This window comes from Agelaius tricolor, unplaced genomic scaffold (genome assembly GCF_023055355.1).
Source record: "Agelaius tricolor isolate 1412-34295 unplaced genomic scaffold, bAgeTri1.0.p SCAF_8, whole genome shotgun sequence".
Lineage (NCBI taxonomy): Eukaryota > Metazoa > Chordata > Aves > Passeriformes > Icteridae > Agelaius > Agelaius tricolor.
Genome location: NW_027269268.1, coordinates 2336821 through 2350087, shown reverse-complemented (window position 1 = coordinate 2350087; position 13267 = coordinate 2336821). Strand labels below are relative to the sequence as shown.

General features: G+C 46.1%; 1 protein-coding gene across 3 annotated transcripts; it reads right to left on the bottom strand.

The window, feature by feature from the left end:
* Positions 1-643: 643 nt before the first annotated feature.
* On the bottom strand, positions 644-12875 carry NUP54 (nucleoporin 54). Of its 3 annotated transcripts, XM_071431239.1 has the most exons (13): positions 12682-12874; positions 10875-11036; positions 8821-8904; positions 8572-8715; positions 7709-7938; positions 5449-5636; positions 4801-4997; positions 3976-4030; positions 3307-3400; positions 2730-2837; positions 2243-2362; positions 1795-1905; positions 644-1465 (listed from the first exon to the last, which is right to left on the bottom strand). In XM_071431239.1, exons 1-13 carry the CDS (start codon positions 12731-12733, stop codon positions 1337-1339), a joined length of 1674 nt encoding a protein of 557 aa, XP_071287340.1. In that variant the 5' UTR covers positions 12734-12874; the 3' UTR covers positions 644-1336. The 3 variants fall into 3 exon arrangements, 2 of the variants coding, with proteins under 2 accessions (XP_071287340.1, XP_071287341.1); XM_071431240.1 differs by lacking the exon at positions 10875-11036 and having other exon boundaries at positions 12682-12873; XR_011679828.1 differs by lacking the exon at positions 644-1465 and having other exon boundaries at positions 2243-2375; positions 12682-12875.
* Between the last annotated feature and the right edge of the window lie 392 nt (positions 12876-13267).

Below are 13267 nucleotides of genomic sequence, written 5' to 3'. Positions count from 1 at the left end.
ACTTAAGACTGCTACCCCAGCCTCCAAAAGAGAATTCTAGCCTCACTCAATTTCTTACAGAGCTCATTGCCCAGTGCAGACAGTTTATTAACTGGAACTATGCTTCCAAAAGGAAACTAATCCTGTTCCCCCTTATCTAGAGTTCCACATATGCTTTTTCAATTGCAATGGAATCATGCTTCCACAAACACTCTCAAATGCACAATAGGGGTCCCAGCACATTGCAGTTGTATTTCTATTTTTCCATCCTTCAAATTTAATGAATGGAATTAATTTTGATGGCTAATGAACAAACTGATTTTGCCCCTTCCATGTTTTTTTCTGCTGTACAAACTCCTACTGCAGAACACTGTTTTTTGTTTCAGTTATTTTTGGTGACTTTGGTACTGAGGGGAAAAGCAGGTCTCTCTCCATGGCATGGGGTGAGTAGGTACCTGCTCTGCAGCACTTGCTGCCAGGTAGGATCTAGGGGCCACACCTTTCATTTTGGTTTGGGGACTGAGGCTGCCAAGCAGCTCTGTGACACTGGGTTTGACAGCCTGCTACCTTGCAGTGCCTGGAGCAGAGTGAAGTGCACTTACCTGGAGCTGGGAGCAGCGTCGCTGCTTTGCTGATGTCACTGAGAGCCAACACCACACACCACTTATTACAAATTCAGACTGAATTTATTACTTTTGGGTGATTTTAAAAAAGGCAGAAGACAACGTCCAGACATACTGTTACTTAGAGGGGCAGCAAAGCTTTGTATAATTCATATACGTAAAGTGATCAAAACATAACCTTCAGATCCTTGCACTCCAAAGGAAGAACAGAAACTGGAAACATGAACTTTCTGCAGCTTGCCCCAGTAATTGACTGGTATTGCAGAGAACAACATAGTTACAGCAACAAACATCTGTGTAACGATTTAAGTTAGCTGTTTACACAATGGTGCTACTTGATTGTTCTGACAGAAACATGGAAGCAGGCTAAGCTTTCCACAAACTGAGTCATTAGTGAAATAATCCCCTCAGCACTGCATTTTTTAGGACAATGCTGTTGTAAAAAAAGAAGAAAAAAGGAAAAAATGTACAATAGTACATATAGTTTTGTAGTAAAATGGTATCTGAACAGATTCAGTTTTCCTTCTTTTGTTAAAGCATATACAGCTTTATAAAATATAAACCTTCCAAAGGTCAATTTTAAAAGCTTAGAAGAGGCTTTGCTAATTCTAAAAGTAACAGACAAAATACCATTTTGCTCCTACAAGATACGTGTTTTATTTTACCTCAACAGTTTTAGCCTTGGAAGGTGAGCCATGAACTCCACTACCATGTTCTGTGTAAACCTCCACCAGTCAACTGAAGACTCCCCCTCGGATGGGAATGCTCTCGTTCAGCCCGTGTTCTATTAGCTTGATGTCCTCCAAATCATCTTTGATGATGCTGATTAGGTGACTCAGCCCTTCTTGCTGCTGCTTCAGGTGCTGCAGATAGTTCAGAAACCAGAGTGAGTACTGTTCAACTTCACAAACTTACTAGGTAATATTTCTCAGAAGTGTCATGACTGGTGGCATTGGCACATTGATAATCCTGGCATCATTTCTCTGAGGAAGGAATAACAGCATTTTCTGTACTAACAGCCTATCTCCACAGAGTGGTTTTGTACAATAGCTTGGTGCCCCAGTACTGAGACCAATTACAAGGATGGCTTGATCAAACAAGGCAACATGACAATCTAGATCCAGTCAGTGTGTGTCTGGCTTAAATGATCAAGCTCAAAGAGTAGGCCAGGGTTCTACCCAGTAACACTCACTTGCTTGATTTCCCTTAAGAGGTCTGCATCTATGTAATAGCGCTCTTCAGCCCGCACTGCTCCAAAGTGGTTCTGCATCCTGATCTGGGACATGAGCTCATTCAGTCTGCCCTGGGAAGAGAAACAGGCTTAAATCAAACACAACTCATTTTCAGCTGTCACAGCTCCAGCATCTACCATTCCTTGAGTCTCCAGGGCTGGAAGCATTGCTGCTCATTCAATTTTCAGATGTTCTGGAAGACATGCAAAGGGTAAGTGACTCCATGATTTCCAAGAACTCAAAACTACTGAAATACCTATTGGCTATAAGCAAAGAGCACAATGCTACAACCTATCACACTGAGATTGAAAGCCTTCCACAACTAATATACACATGTGGTTTGGAAAACTGACATGTTTTCAGTGAGGAAGCTCCAGAGGTGTTAGCCAAATGCTGTCAGCCACTCACCTTGAACTGCGTGGGTGCGTTAAGTTCACACTGAATTGTATCCAACTGTACACGAAGCTGCTCCTCATCTGCTTGAATGGCATAACCACTTTTCCTTTGGATCTCCTGCTTTATTAGCACCTACAAAAGAAGCCTTTGACGTTCATTAGAGAACACTTGGCCCATCCTTCTCCCCACCAGCCCATCTCTACATCTTTTTGTCCTTCCTCCAGCCTGTTTCTCACTGGATTTGTTGTGTCATTTAGTCTGCTGTTTTAAGACCTCAGGGCAGTCCTGTGGTTTTGGGTAGGTGAGAGAGAAGGTTCAAGTGCAGCAGACCTGAGCCCTCCCTGACAGCTCTGCCTGGTACTTAAATGAACACCGGTTAGCTGAGGTCAGAATAATTTTCAGCACTGGCCTGCACAAGATGGAACAGGCTCTTCTTCCCTCTGAGACTGCTTGTGGCACTAAAGTGTGTCAAAGGACTTATTTAGATTATCTCTGTTACCTGCAAAGTTCTGTGTGAAAGTGCCATCAGTTTCCTTTTGTATTGTGCAATTTTTGCCATAGTTGTCGTTTGGTTTTTCTGCAGCTCACTGATATCTTCTGATATTATCTGCGGAGGAGATGGGAGTTAACTGGAAGCCAGAGAAGTTTTTGATAGTAGAACAAGGTAGGCCTGATTTAAAACTGGAAGCTTCATGACACTACACCACTCAGCAACTTGGTGTCCTTGACCCAGATGATTTTAGAAAGCTTTCTTCTACCTCTACTGTTCTGCTTTGTATTTATTTTCATACACAACTGGGATTTTCAGAAGGTACTGGAAAATTGGTTGCCCAAAGTTAAAAGTTTGTGCCAATGGACTTAATGGGGCGGGTGTGGATTAGCCTGTAACAAAACAGTAAGCTGGAACCTGAAACAAATGAAAGCCAAACCACTCTGCTCAGTTTTTGGGCAAAGATCTATTTAAGGGATATATTAAGACAATGGTTCATGTTTCCATTTTGAACACACAGGGCCAGGTGCATTTAATAGCGCATCCTTTGTCAACAGCAAGTCATGATAAAGATGAGCAACCTTACATCTAATCGAGTTTGATGCTGTTTGGTCATCTGATCCTGGACCTTCAATCTTCTCAGCAGTTCCTTAAAACCCACCATTGGCACAGGAATAAGCCTAGGAGAACACAAATATTTCTTACAACGTGTTTCTATACTGGACACATCAAACCTGGTAAGGGTTAATAATTATGAAACAGAATCTAATATTAAGTCACAGATTATGTTGATCTTTTATAAATTAATACATAACCATATCTTCTTTTGCTTAGCTTTAGAGTCCTAACTATTCCCCATAACCTGTTCCTTTTTCATAAAGAAACCAGCCCAATTTATCTGTAACCACTGGAGGGTACAAAGGTGCAGCACCTTCAGCAGGAAAGAGAAAAAACCATAAGGGTTGCAAAAAATAAGTCACTATAACTAATCCATGTAATGGAGGACACCACTCCTCCAAGGAACCCAAGTAAGACTCTTTATCCTGACAGCTCCTAAGCGCCTAACGGGTAAAGAGATTAAGACAGGCACCTCCAGTAATCTTCACTGCTTTCAAGGGGATCAGCACTTGGCCAAGTTGTACTCAAGTAACTTTTTCACAAGTTATCTGAAGGGTACTATGCAATTATTATCTCTTTCTCCCCTGTCCAAGCCTTGTTGCAATATTTCAACACTTGGACATACTATTTGACTTACTTATCAGGATCGGGATTATCAACTTTGGCTTGTTCCCATATAATAGGATCAACACCTAAAAAAGAAGAAAAAAGGATTTTTAGTAGGGCTGAGAGATAGTACAGCTGCTAACCAGGAAAAAACGCTGTGCAATACACAAACCCTATGAACTATGCTAACCCAAATGCCTGTTGCACAAATTAAGGTTAATTAAACTAGGGTAGTTCTTTAAAACTCCTGGTCCTGAGCAGGGACAGTAAATTCAGACCCAAAGGCTGTCAAGCAGTGGTTTGAAAGCAAGGGAAAGGAATAACCCATAGGTGCTCCCATTGGATAATCCATACTTGAAAGGCAGAAATTCCTACTGTTCCCATTATATGCCACACTTGGGTCATCTGTCCTTTTGAAATTGCTTATTGTGTGAAACGAGCAAATATTTAAAAAATCAGTAACTAAGTGATCAAAGTACCAAATCAGTTGGCAAAATAATCTCAGTAGGAGTTAGCTCTGACTTTTCTGCAAGACTAGGCCCAGTGCCTTTTCCAATCCAGATTTCATAACCTTTCATATCCTAAACATGGACATATATAAAAGCTATAGATACAAAGGTAAGTCATCTAATCAAATTACACGAGAAGCCCTTAACTACTCTAAAACAAAGCTATATGTGCAAAGCTGTCTGTGGCCACACAGGCAAGCTAAGAGAGCCATCTGAAAACTGCAAGTGAGTACAGGACATGATTATTCTGATTTTTAACTTTTCTTTTTTTCTTATTATTTTCACAGGTGTTTTCCAGCTGACACCAGCTTTTTTCTTGGAGAGCACAGAAGGCCCAGCCCACGCACCGGCAGGAGGGTTCTGCAGGAGCTGCTTGACTTGTGCTGGTGACAGCTCTGTCCTGGCCATGGACAGGCTGACCCCCAGCTGCTGCAGGGATGATTTGATGTTGGCTTGCTCGAAGTGGGCATAGAGGGTTGTTGCGGGAACTCTCCTGGAGGTGCCGTTGGGGGAGCGCTCCACAATGTAAATGATCACTTCTGTCCTGAGCGAGACAAAATGCGGAACGTCAGGAAAAGGTCAGCAGCACGAAGGAGGTAACACAATACACAACCACCCAAAATCCAAGCTATCACTTCTCCCAGCTGACTTTTAACCTCTTTACCAAGTGAGATGTAAAGTACCAGTAGCTGCAGGGTTTAACACAGCAAGGGAGAGAGAGAGAAAAGCTGTAAATACCATTACATTCTCTGCTCCTTCCAGTTTTACCAACCATATCCTATGGTGATACTAGTACTGCATTAAGAATAACCTAAAATCTCTGGAAAGGCACTGGCCTTGATGTTGTAAGAAAAACTATATGAAGGAATAAGAGATACAAATCAAACTCAGGATGAAGAGATCTAAAATCAAGGAGAAGGGGAGACAGTAGACTTAGGCACCAACCCTTTCTAACATGCAATACAAATGGGCAACCCTGTGCAAAGTTCACGTACTGGTCATCGGGCATTGTTTTAACACCTTCGACATTGACAGTGAGGGTCTGGTTTCCTCCCAAAATTTTGTGTAGTGATTCTACGAGCTGCTGCTGCTGGCTTCGAATATCTGCTTCTTTTCTGTTAAACACCAAGACCACGAGGCCATCTTCATCTTTGTTGTTGGGCATTAAACTGTAACCCACAGCCTGCCAAGGAACACATGAAAAATGAAGGTATGTTACTTAGCAAATGCATATCCTTGTGGCATCAAGGGGAGGGGCTAAATCCCTCCGTTTTTAGAGCAGCTGGTTCCAAATTTAACTCACAATTTATTCAGAAATGCACAAACATGAAATCAATCCCCTTTTAAATCAATCTCTCACACAGCCATCAGTACAGCAGCTTTTGAAACAGTTTGGATTTTTACAAAAAGTTCCTAAGTATCCTTTTTCCATCAGGGGAGTTGCCAACACAGCAGAGCTGACAGCAATCAGGAACATTTTACAAACTGACCCTTTTTCCAAATTGCAAATGGAACCAGAGGATCAGACTTTATTACAAGCAAAAACAGAGTGGCAGCTTTCACCTCCTCTTGCCTATCAGCTGTCACCCCACGCTGGCACTGGTGACAGGGTGGAAAGTAAGGGCTTGGTGAGGCCCTGACACTGCACGTGGGTGGGTGACCTGCACCTTTCCCCTCATGAAGAGAGAAATGAGTTGGGGATGTGCCCAGGAGCTCAGTTTTGTCAGCAGAGGGTAATCCCCTGCCATAGTGAGCCTCGCAGAACCAGCCATCCTGCCATGGAGCACAACAGCAACAGCTAAGGAAGAATTTGTTTTTAGACACATGACACCACTGGTATTTCTGTTTTAAATAACTTCCACAATCTCTTTATGCAACACAGCATTTTCAAACTAGAACAGATGTATTTTACTTCACTGCGGTACTTCAAACAACAGCCTGTAACACATGACTTAGAGCAGCATGCATTTCTTGGTCTGGAGCTGCATGCTTCTCATGCGTCCTAGAGCTGGAATTGTGTACAAGTGCAACTCTTCATGTAATGCTTCTTTCTTATCTGATGCTGGGTGTTTCAGTGGCAATAACCAAAATATCTTATGATGCTCTGTTCCTATCCCTGTGCCACCTTCTCCCCTAGTTTTTGCAGGCATCTTCACTGGTGACACAGATGGAACTTGTCAGTATTTCACTTATGGCACGTGAATTCATGGCATTAGAAACGCTCCAGTTACAGGGACAAGGGTAAACCTAGTATCTGGTATTGTCTAACCTTAAGACTCTTCTTTTTAGTAAATGAAACTCTAAAATAACCGATTTTGTGTCACACAACTTATAATGGGCAATTTTTCAAAGCTCAGAAACTGTGAAAGCAATTCCAGACAACAACTTACAAGAAAATAAGCTTTCAGGTGCATTGGTAATAAAATGTTCAAGGTAACACTGAAAAAGGTGATGCAACAAAACCAAACATTTTTTAGGCAGGCACAATTGCTGCAAAAACATTACAGAACTCTCACAATGTACATAATCAACACTGGACTTAATTCAGTATTAACCTACATTCAGGACACAAAGTTCGCACTCCAAAGGATCAGCTTTGGAGGGTGTCACCACGCCTGCCCCAAATCCCCTTACAAGCCTGAGGCTTAGCAAGACAGTCAGCAGGTGCAGGATTTGTGGAGGATGGAGAGCCATGAATTTGTCAACATGAGAAGCAAGATCTGGAACTGCTGACGAGTCCACACAGGGAACGGAGTCAGCATGAGCACTGGCAAGGATAAAGGCTGGTGGATTTTAAACCTGGCACAGGCCAGATTCATAGAGGGTTATTTTAATCTAGACAAAGCAAGGAAGAAAGACCCTGAAGTTCTTATTCCAAATGTTCACAGTTTCTTTCAGACAAGAAGGTAATTTTTAATTGTTTCTGTTTTATTGTAACATACACAGACACACATTAAAATTAATTTCCAGAGATCTGTTCGAAGTATACACACACTAACCTGAATGCTAGTACATGAAATTGTTACTTTCATGATCCACATCTGGGCTCATTATCTAGTCCCTCCACACCACCCAGATTTCCAGCATCTTCAAACCTTTTAATGAGTATGCATCAGAACTGTGCAGATTACCTGGAAAAATACTGTTTCAGAATACTCTTACCAGTGACAAAGTCTGGTTTAACACCCATGAGCTGCTCAGCCTCAGCAGAGTAAGGGATTGGCGCCCTCTGCGGGCAGCTGAACCATGCCATACCTTAAACCTGCAGAAGGGGTTTTCCTGCGTGAACTCCACCGGAGCGATGTTGTTGTTGAAGTACCCTTTGCCCGTGCCCCAGAAGGCCTGGAGCTGGTTCCATTTGGCCAGAATGGCATCCCTCTCATCTCCCAGCAGTGTCGGGGCCGAGAGGGCGCTGGCTGTGTTGATGAGCTGGTTGGACTGAGCGGGGGTCTGGGCAGGCTGGTTGAACAACCCAGTGCCTAATGCTGGGTGGGATGAAGAGAAACAAATGAACCCCTTGACCAACCGTGACCATGCTATCACATATCACTAGCATCACTTCTTATTCTTATCAGATTCTGAGAAGCAAAATAAAACTACCAAACAAATAAATTAATTAAAATCAGATCATGTTTCTTAAGTGTCTTTTTACAGCCATTCATCATCTACAACAGAAGCTCCTGAACAATACATTAGAAGAATTTTTTTTTTTTTAACGAGACACATGTATTGATCCATGTCACCATCTGGCACCCTCAATACCTAAATCTGAGAGACAGGCCGGCTGTTACAAATTCAGTGGACTCAGAGCCTGAAGCTGCTTATTATCCAGCTCCCATTTAAATTAACCTCAATGCCTTTTTCCTCCCCTTTCTAGTAATGCTGTGACTGTAACATCAATTCTTTAACTACATTCTACCAGCATTAAACCAAAGGGGTAAATATTGTTGGAAGCTCAAGGGTGAAGCTCAGAGACTTGCTTGAGCTCTAGTTTAAGAGTTAAAGTGTCAAACCGCCTCCTGTTACAATACACTTTTGTCCTACTACCGCAGCAACAGAAGATGACAGTCTTGCGCTTTCACTGCTAAGGGATGGGTAAATCCGAAGGCCATACTCACTGGTCTGCTGCTGCTGCTGCTGCTGGGTTCCAAAGCCTCCAAAGCCTAGCCCAGTTCCCAACCCACTACCCAAGCCGGTTCCAGTTCCTGTGCCAAAACTGGTACCAAATCCAAAGCCTTTGTTCTGGGTACCACCAAAGAGTCCTGCGGAAACAAGTACATGATTACTGAGAAGAAGAGCACAGCAGCCCTGCAACCCAAAGCACTCCTGGATCTGCTCTGCAGGCAGTCAGTCCCTCAGTCACTTACCGCCGGTGCCGGTGTTGGTGGGAGCAGAGAAGCTGAACGCCGGTGCCGCGCTGGTAGTGGTGGTCCCAAAGCCTCCAAAGGCACCTGCTGAACACAGACTGTGGTCAGGCAGCGGCACACGGCCCTGGAGCTGGGCACAACACCACAACCGACCGCACGGCTTGAGGGTTATGGTGACAGGGGCTGACAGACGGATGGCACATGGCACAAGCATGTAGTTCACACTGAGCATGGGCACCGAGCTCATCGCCCAAGGAAATGGGGGAGAAAACACGGACCACAAAGCCACAACTTGTATGGTGTGTCACGAAAGCAAATAAAAAGGCAGCAGTCAACTGACATCTTGGTCCTTTACCAGAGGGATGCACTTTCCCTAGTGACAGACACAACTAACAGTACTATTTCTTACATTCGTTCTCAGAAATACTTCTGGTCAATGTCACTACTAAGTGTTTAATAAACAACTCAATGTTTTGTGAACTTTACAAACAGTCCTAACCTCAGGAAACCTGAGGCCAGATACACACAGTTGTGTAAATTTCTACAGGGTCATTTTTTTTAAAGCCTTGTTTCCCAATGATCATTCCCGTTACACCTCATTTAGAGGTTCAGCCACTAGTATAGGAAGATGGATGCAAAAGCAATCGGCCTTCCACAGATTTTCAGGAAAAGCAGTCACTGGCCAGCAGGAGAGGACCCAAGTGAGCACCTGAGCTCCAGTGGTGCCAATGGCACTGGCCCAAGGTGCAGCCTGTGGAGCGCTGACCCGCCTGGGAAAGCAAGGTCTCTGTGTCTCATGCTGCTTTTACACGGGCTCAAAAGACAAAAGACAGCCTGCTACAAAGGATTTGTCACAAAGATGCTGCCTCTCCTCACTCACATGTCAATAGCAAAAAAAAAAGATCTATTACACTCACAGTCCTCCTGTCCACAAACCAAAAGCAAAGCATAAATCAAAGCTGATATGCAAGGGCATTTTATTTCCATTCAGCAAACACTTTGATGTGAGTGGGCACAAGAAATTGTTCCCTGTAACATCCATGTTTCAGTCCTGCCAGCAAGCAGGACACCCAGGCAGGAGCACCAGCAGATAACACCATTTTTAGGTACCTTTGTACCCTCTGCAAATTTAGTCATTCTTTCTTGAAAAGGGCCTGAGACTACAAATTCAATACCAAAGCATCAAATTAAATATCAAATGGACTATCCATGGTCTCTTCTGGTGCAGCTCAAATGAAGCCAGTGAAGAGTGTTTACAGCAAATAAACCCCATGAGACTGCTGGAGTGCACAGAACAGATGAGAGGCGCTGACACAGAGAGCAATGACACTGTGGGATGGACGGAATTCTTATACGAGCAGCAGCAACCGGACCCCTGGGGCTAATTCCACACCTACACAAGCATTAGAAATCCATCCAGTCCAAAGTTTTCATAGGGAATGGGAAATATTTGAGGTGAAATGACATCAGCTGATGGCTCTGATCTGATGGATCTCCATAAAAAGGGCTTCCTTGGCCACCCCCCAGTGCCCCCATCCCATGCAGGCCTCCCTGGAGCACCAGCACCCCCAGAGAGCTGGGGCAGGGCGGTGTTGGGACACTTGGCAGCTTTGGGGAACAGGTCACAGCTGGCTCTGACTTTGTGCCGGTCGTATACAAATCGTTTCTGCACAGAAACTACTGAGGTGTGGTGTGTTCATGACAGCCAACGCAAGGCCGATGAGGAGACACGGGGGAAGATGGAAACATGACTGCAGTAGTCCAAGAATCTCATGTCAGGAAACAGGGAAAAGGGACCAGCTCTGGGATTGCTCAGGATCACCTGGATTCATTCCCGTTCCAGAGACTTTTGCCTACAGGGTTATTTTTCTTCAAAAACTATTCCTTGAGAATTTAACAGGCAAAACCCCTCCCATTCCATTTCCAGAGCTTTTATGGCCAGTCTTCACTGGATATGAGGATTACTTAGCAGACACAGATCCCCAGTGAGGGATGCAATTCTTGGACCCCTGCTGTAACATTTACCACAGAACACGTATGTACGCATTATCTACCTGCGCTTGCCAGACTGTTACCAAAATTGAAAGGTGGAGTTGAGGTAGTGGAAACACCGAAATTCCCAATATTAAAATTCACCGCGGGATTAGCAGTTAATCCGAAACCCCCAAAATTAAACCCACTGGCAGTGGAGTTTGCAGTTTCAAGCCCACCAAATCCTGACGAGCGGGAAGCAGAAAAAGAGCAAGGCAACATTAGTTCTGAGTGAAAGGCAGGTGCCAGGAGAGAAAAGCTGAAGCATTTTTCCATCACCATGAGCAAGACAGGCAGAGTTAGACACAAGAGTAAAAGGTATTAACTGGCATTAAACATTATTTATTGGACACAAGGAGGACACTGAAAAGCTCAACACACTGCTGCTGTAAAGACATTATTTTTTAATTATACAGTGCATAAAGCAGCAGCATTTCCCCACCTTATTTCAAAGCCTTATCTCTGAAATTCAATATTCACATTAGCAGTCATTTTTAACAACCTAAGACTGCTCAATACAGCTGCATCTGTGTTAAGTGTAACAGATAATGTCAAAATTAATTCATAAGCTATCAGGAAGAGAAGAGTAAATCATCTTCATACAAATAATACACTCAGATACATGACAACAGAATAAGCACAAAACTCAGCTCCAGCAGCTGAGGCACCACATAAGCCTCAGCTACTCTAGGGCAGACTTATTCAAGTTCTATTGCCAAAATCTGCCCACCTCAGCCTTGCTGGATTTACTGATGTACCCAGCACCCCTGGGATGCAGCTGAAACAGTTTCATGCTAGACAGACAACGCGAAGTCCTGAAGTGTGACCCCAGATTTCCCTCTGACATGGGTCTGTGAATGTCATAAACCTTGCCACAATGTACAGGCAGCACAAGGCAATGTTTTACTTTCAGATGGGGCCAGAAAGAGTGTTTGTAAAAGAGATGGTAAAATTCAGGTTAACTAGAGCAAAGATGAGTCCCGTCCAAAGGACTTGTTTGGAGTCAACAATTAATTATTTTACTAACTGAGGGCAAGGAAAGCTCTGTCTTACATTTCACCATGACTGACAGTGACAAAAGCAGAGGGGGAAAAGTCTAACTTTACAAGTTAACCGCTGTATTTTACCTTGCTCAAAAATGAACTTCCAAGGGCATCTCGTCCAAACGATTAATTTATTGCAAGAAAATACTGATCCGAGGGACCTGACTACCTCACCACAAGCGCCTAAAGAGCCACTCCCGGACCCACCGGGGGCCGGGCCGGGCGCGGGACGGCGCCTCTAGGCGGCCGCGGCTCCCATTGGCTGGGGGGCACGGGCTGCCCGCCAACGCCGCTCCCATTGGCTGGGGGGCACGCGCGGGCCGCCGCCGCCGCCGTTCTCATTGGCGGGGGGTCACACACGGGTCCCTGAGGTGGCAGTGATTCCCATTGGCGGGGGGGGGCACGCGCTGCCGGCCGCCGCGGTCCTCATTGGCGGGGGGGCACGCCCGGGCCGTTGAGGGGGCCGCGATCCCCATTGGCTGGGGGGCACGCGCAGGTCCCTGAGGCGGCCGCCGTTCTCATTGGCGGGGGGGCACGCGCTGCCAGCCTCGGCGGTTCCCATTGGCGGGGGGGGCGGCACGAGGGGGACAGCACGGGCCGCCGCCACGATTCCCCATTGGCCGGGGGGCACCCACGGCCCTTTGAGGCGGCCGCTGTTCTCATTGGCGGGGGGGCATGCGCTGCCGGCCGCCGCGGCTCTCATTGGCCAGAAGGGGGGGGGCACGCGCTGCCCGCCGCTCGGCTCCCCCCGCCCCGCCCCTCCGAGCCCCGTTCCCCCCGCGCTCACCGGTCGGGTTGGCGGCCCCCGCTCCCGCCGTGGCGCTGAAGTTGAAGGCCATGGGGCCGATCGTGGGATGGCGAGCGGAGGCCCCCGCGGGAGGCGCGTACGAGCCCCCGCGGCGGGTCCGGCCACAAACAAAACCAGCCGCACGCGCCGCTTTTCCGCCGCCGCCAAAGCGCTTCCGGGTGGCGCAGCCGACGCCCGTTGACGCAATCGGCGCGCGCCAGCGGGCTGTACCACTGCGGGCAGCGGGACGGGGGCGCCGGGAGAGGCTTAATGTCCCAAGGGAAATAAATTAAGAAGAATAAAGCCGAGCAGCTCTTCCATGAGGATCGCGGGCACTCCCGGTATTCCCCAAGCCCGGGACCACAGAGCCGCCGTTCCTTTGGGTGTCCCCGCTGTAGGAGCTGGCGGGCAGGCGGGGACATGACACAATTCCTTCCCAGTGAGGGCTCCCACAGGTACCCCACAGTCGGGAGGAACGGCTTCCTTCCATTTCCCCATGATTATTCCCAGAAAACAAGATTTGGGGTGACAATGTTGTCACAGAATGCCAGGAGGTCTTGGTCTGGAAGGCACCTTCAAGCCCATC

Coding starts and splice junctions, on each gene's coding strand:
- NUP54 (XM_071431239.1), bottom strand. CDS start 12,733: ATGGCCTTCAACTTCAGCGCCACGGCGGGAGCGGGGGCCGCCAACCCG. Junction 8,716..8,820: donor CACCAACACCGGCACCGGCG/GTAAGTGACTGA, acceptor TTGTTTCCGCAG/GACTCTTTGGTGGTACCCAG. Junction 1,906..2,242: donor ACGCACCCACGCAGTTCAAG/GTGAGTGGCTGA, acceptor TTCTCTTCCCAG/GGCAGACTGAATGAGCTCAT.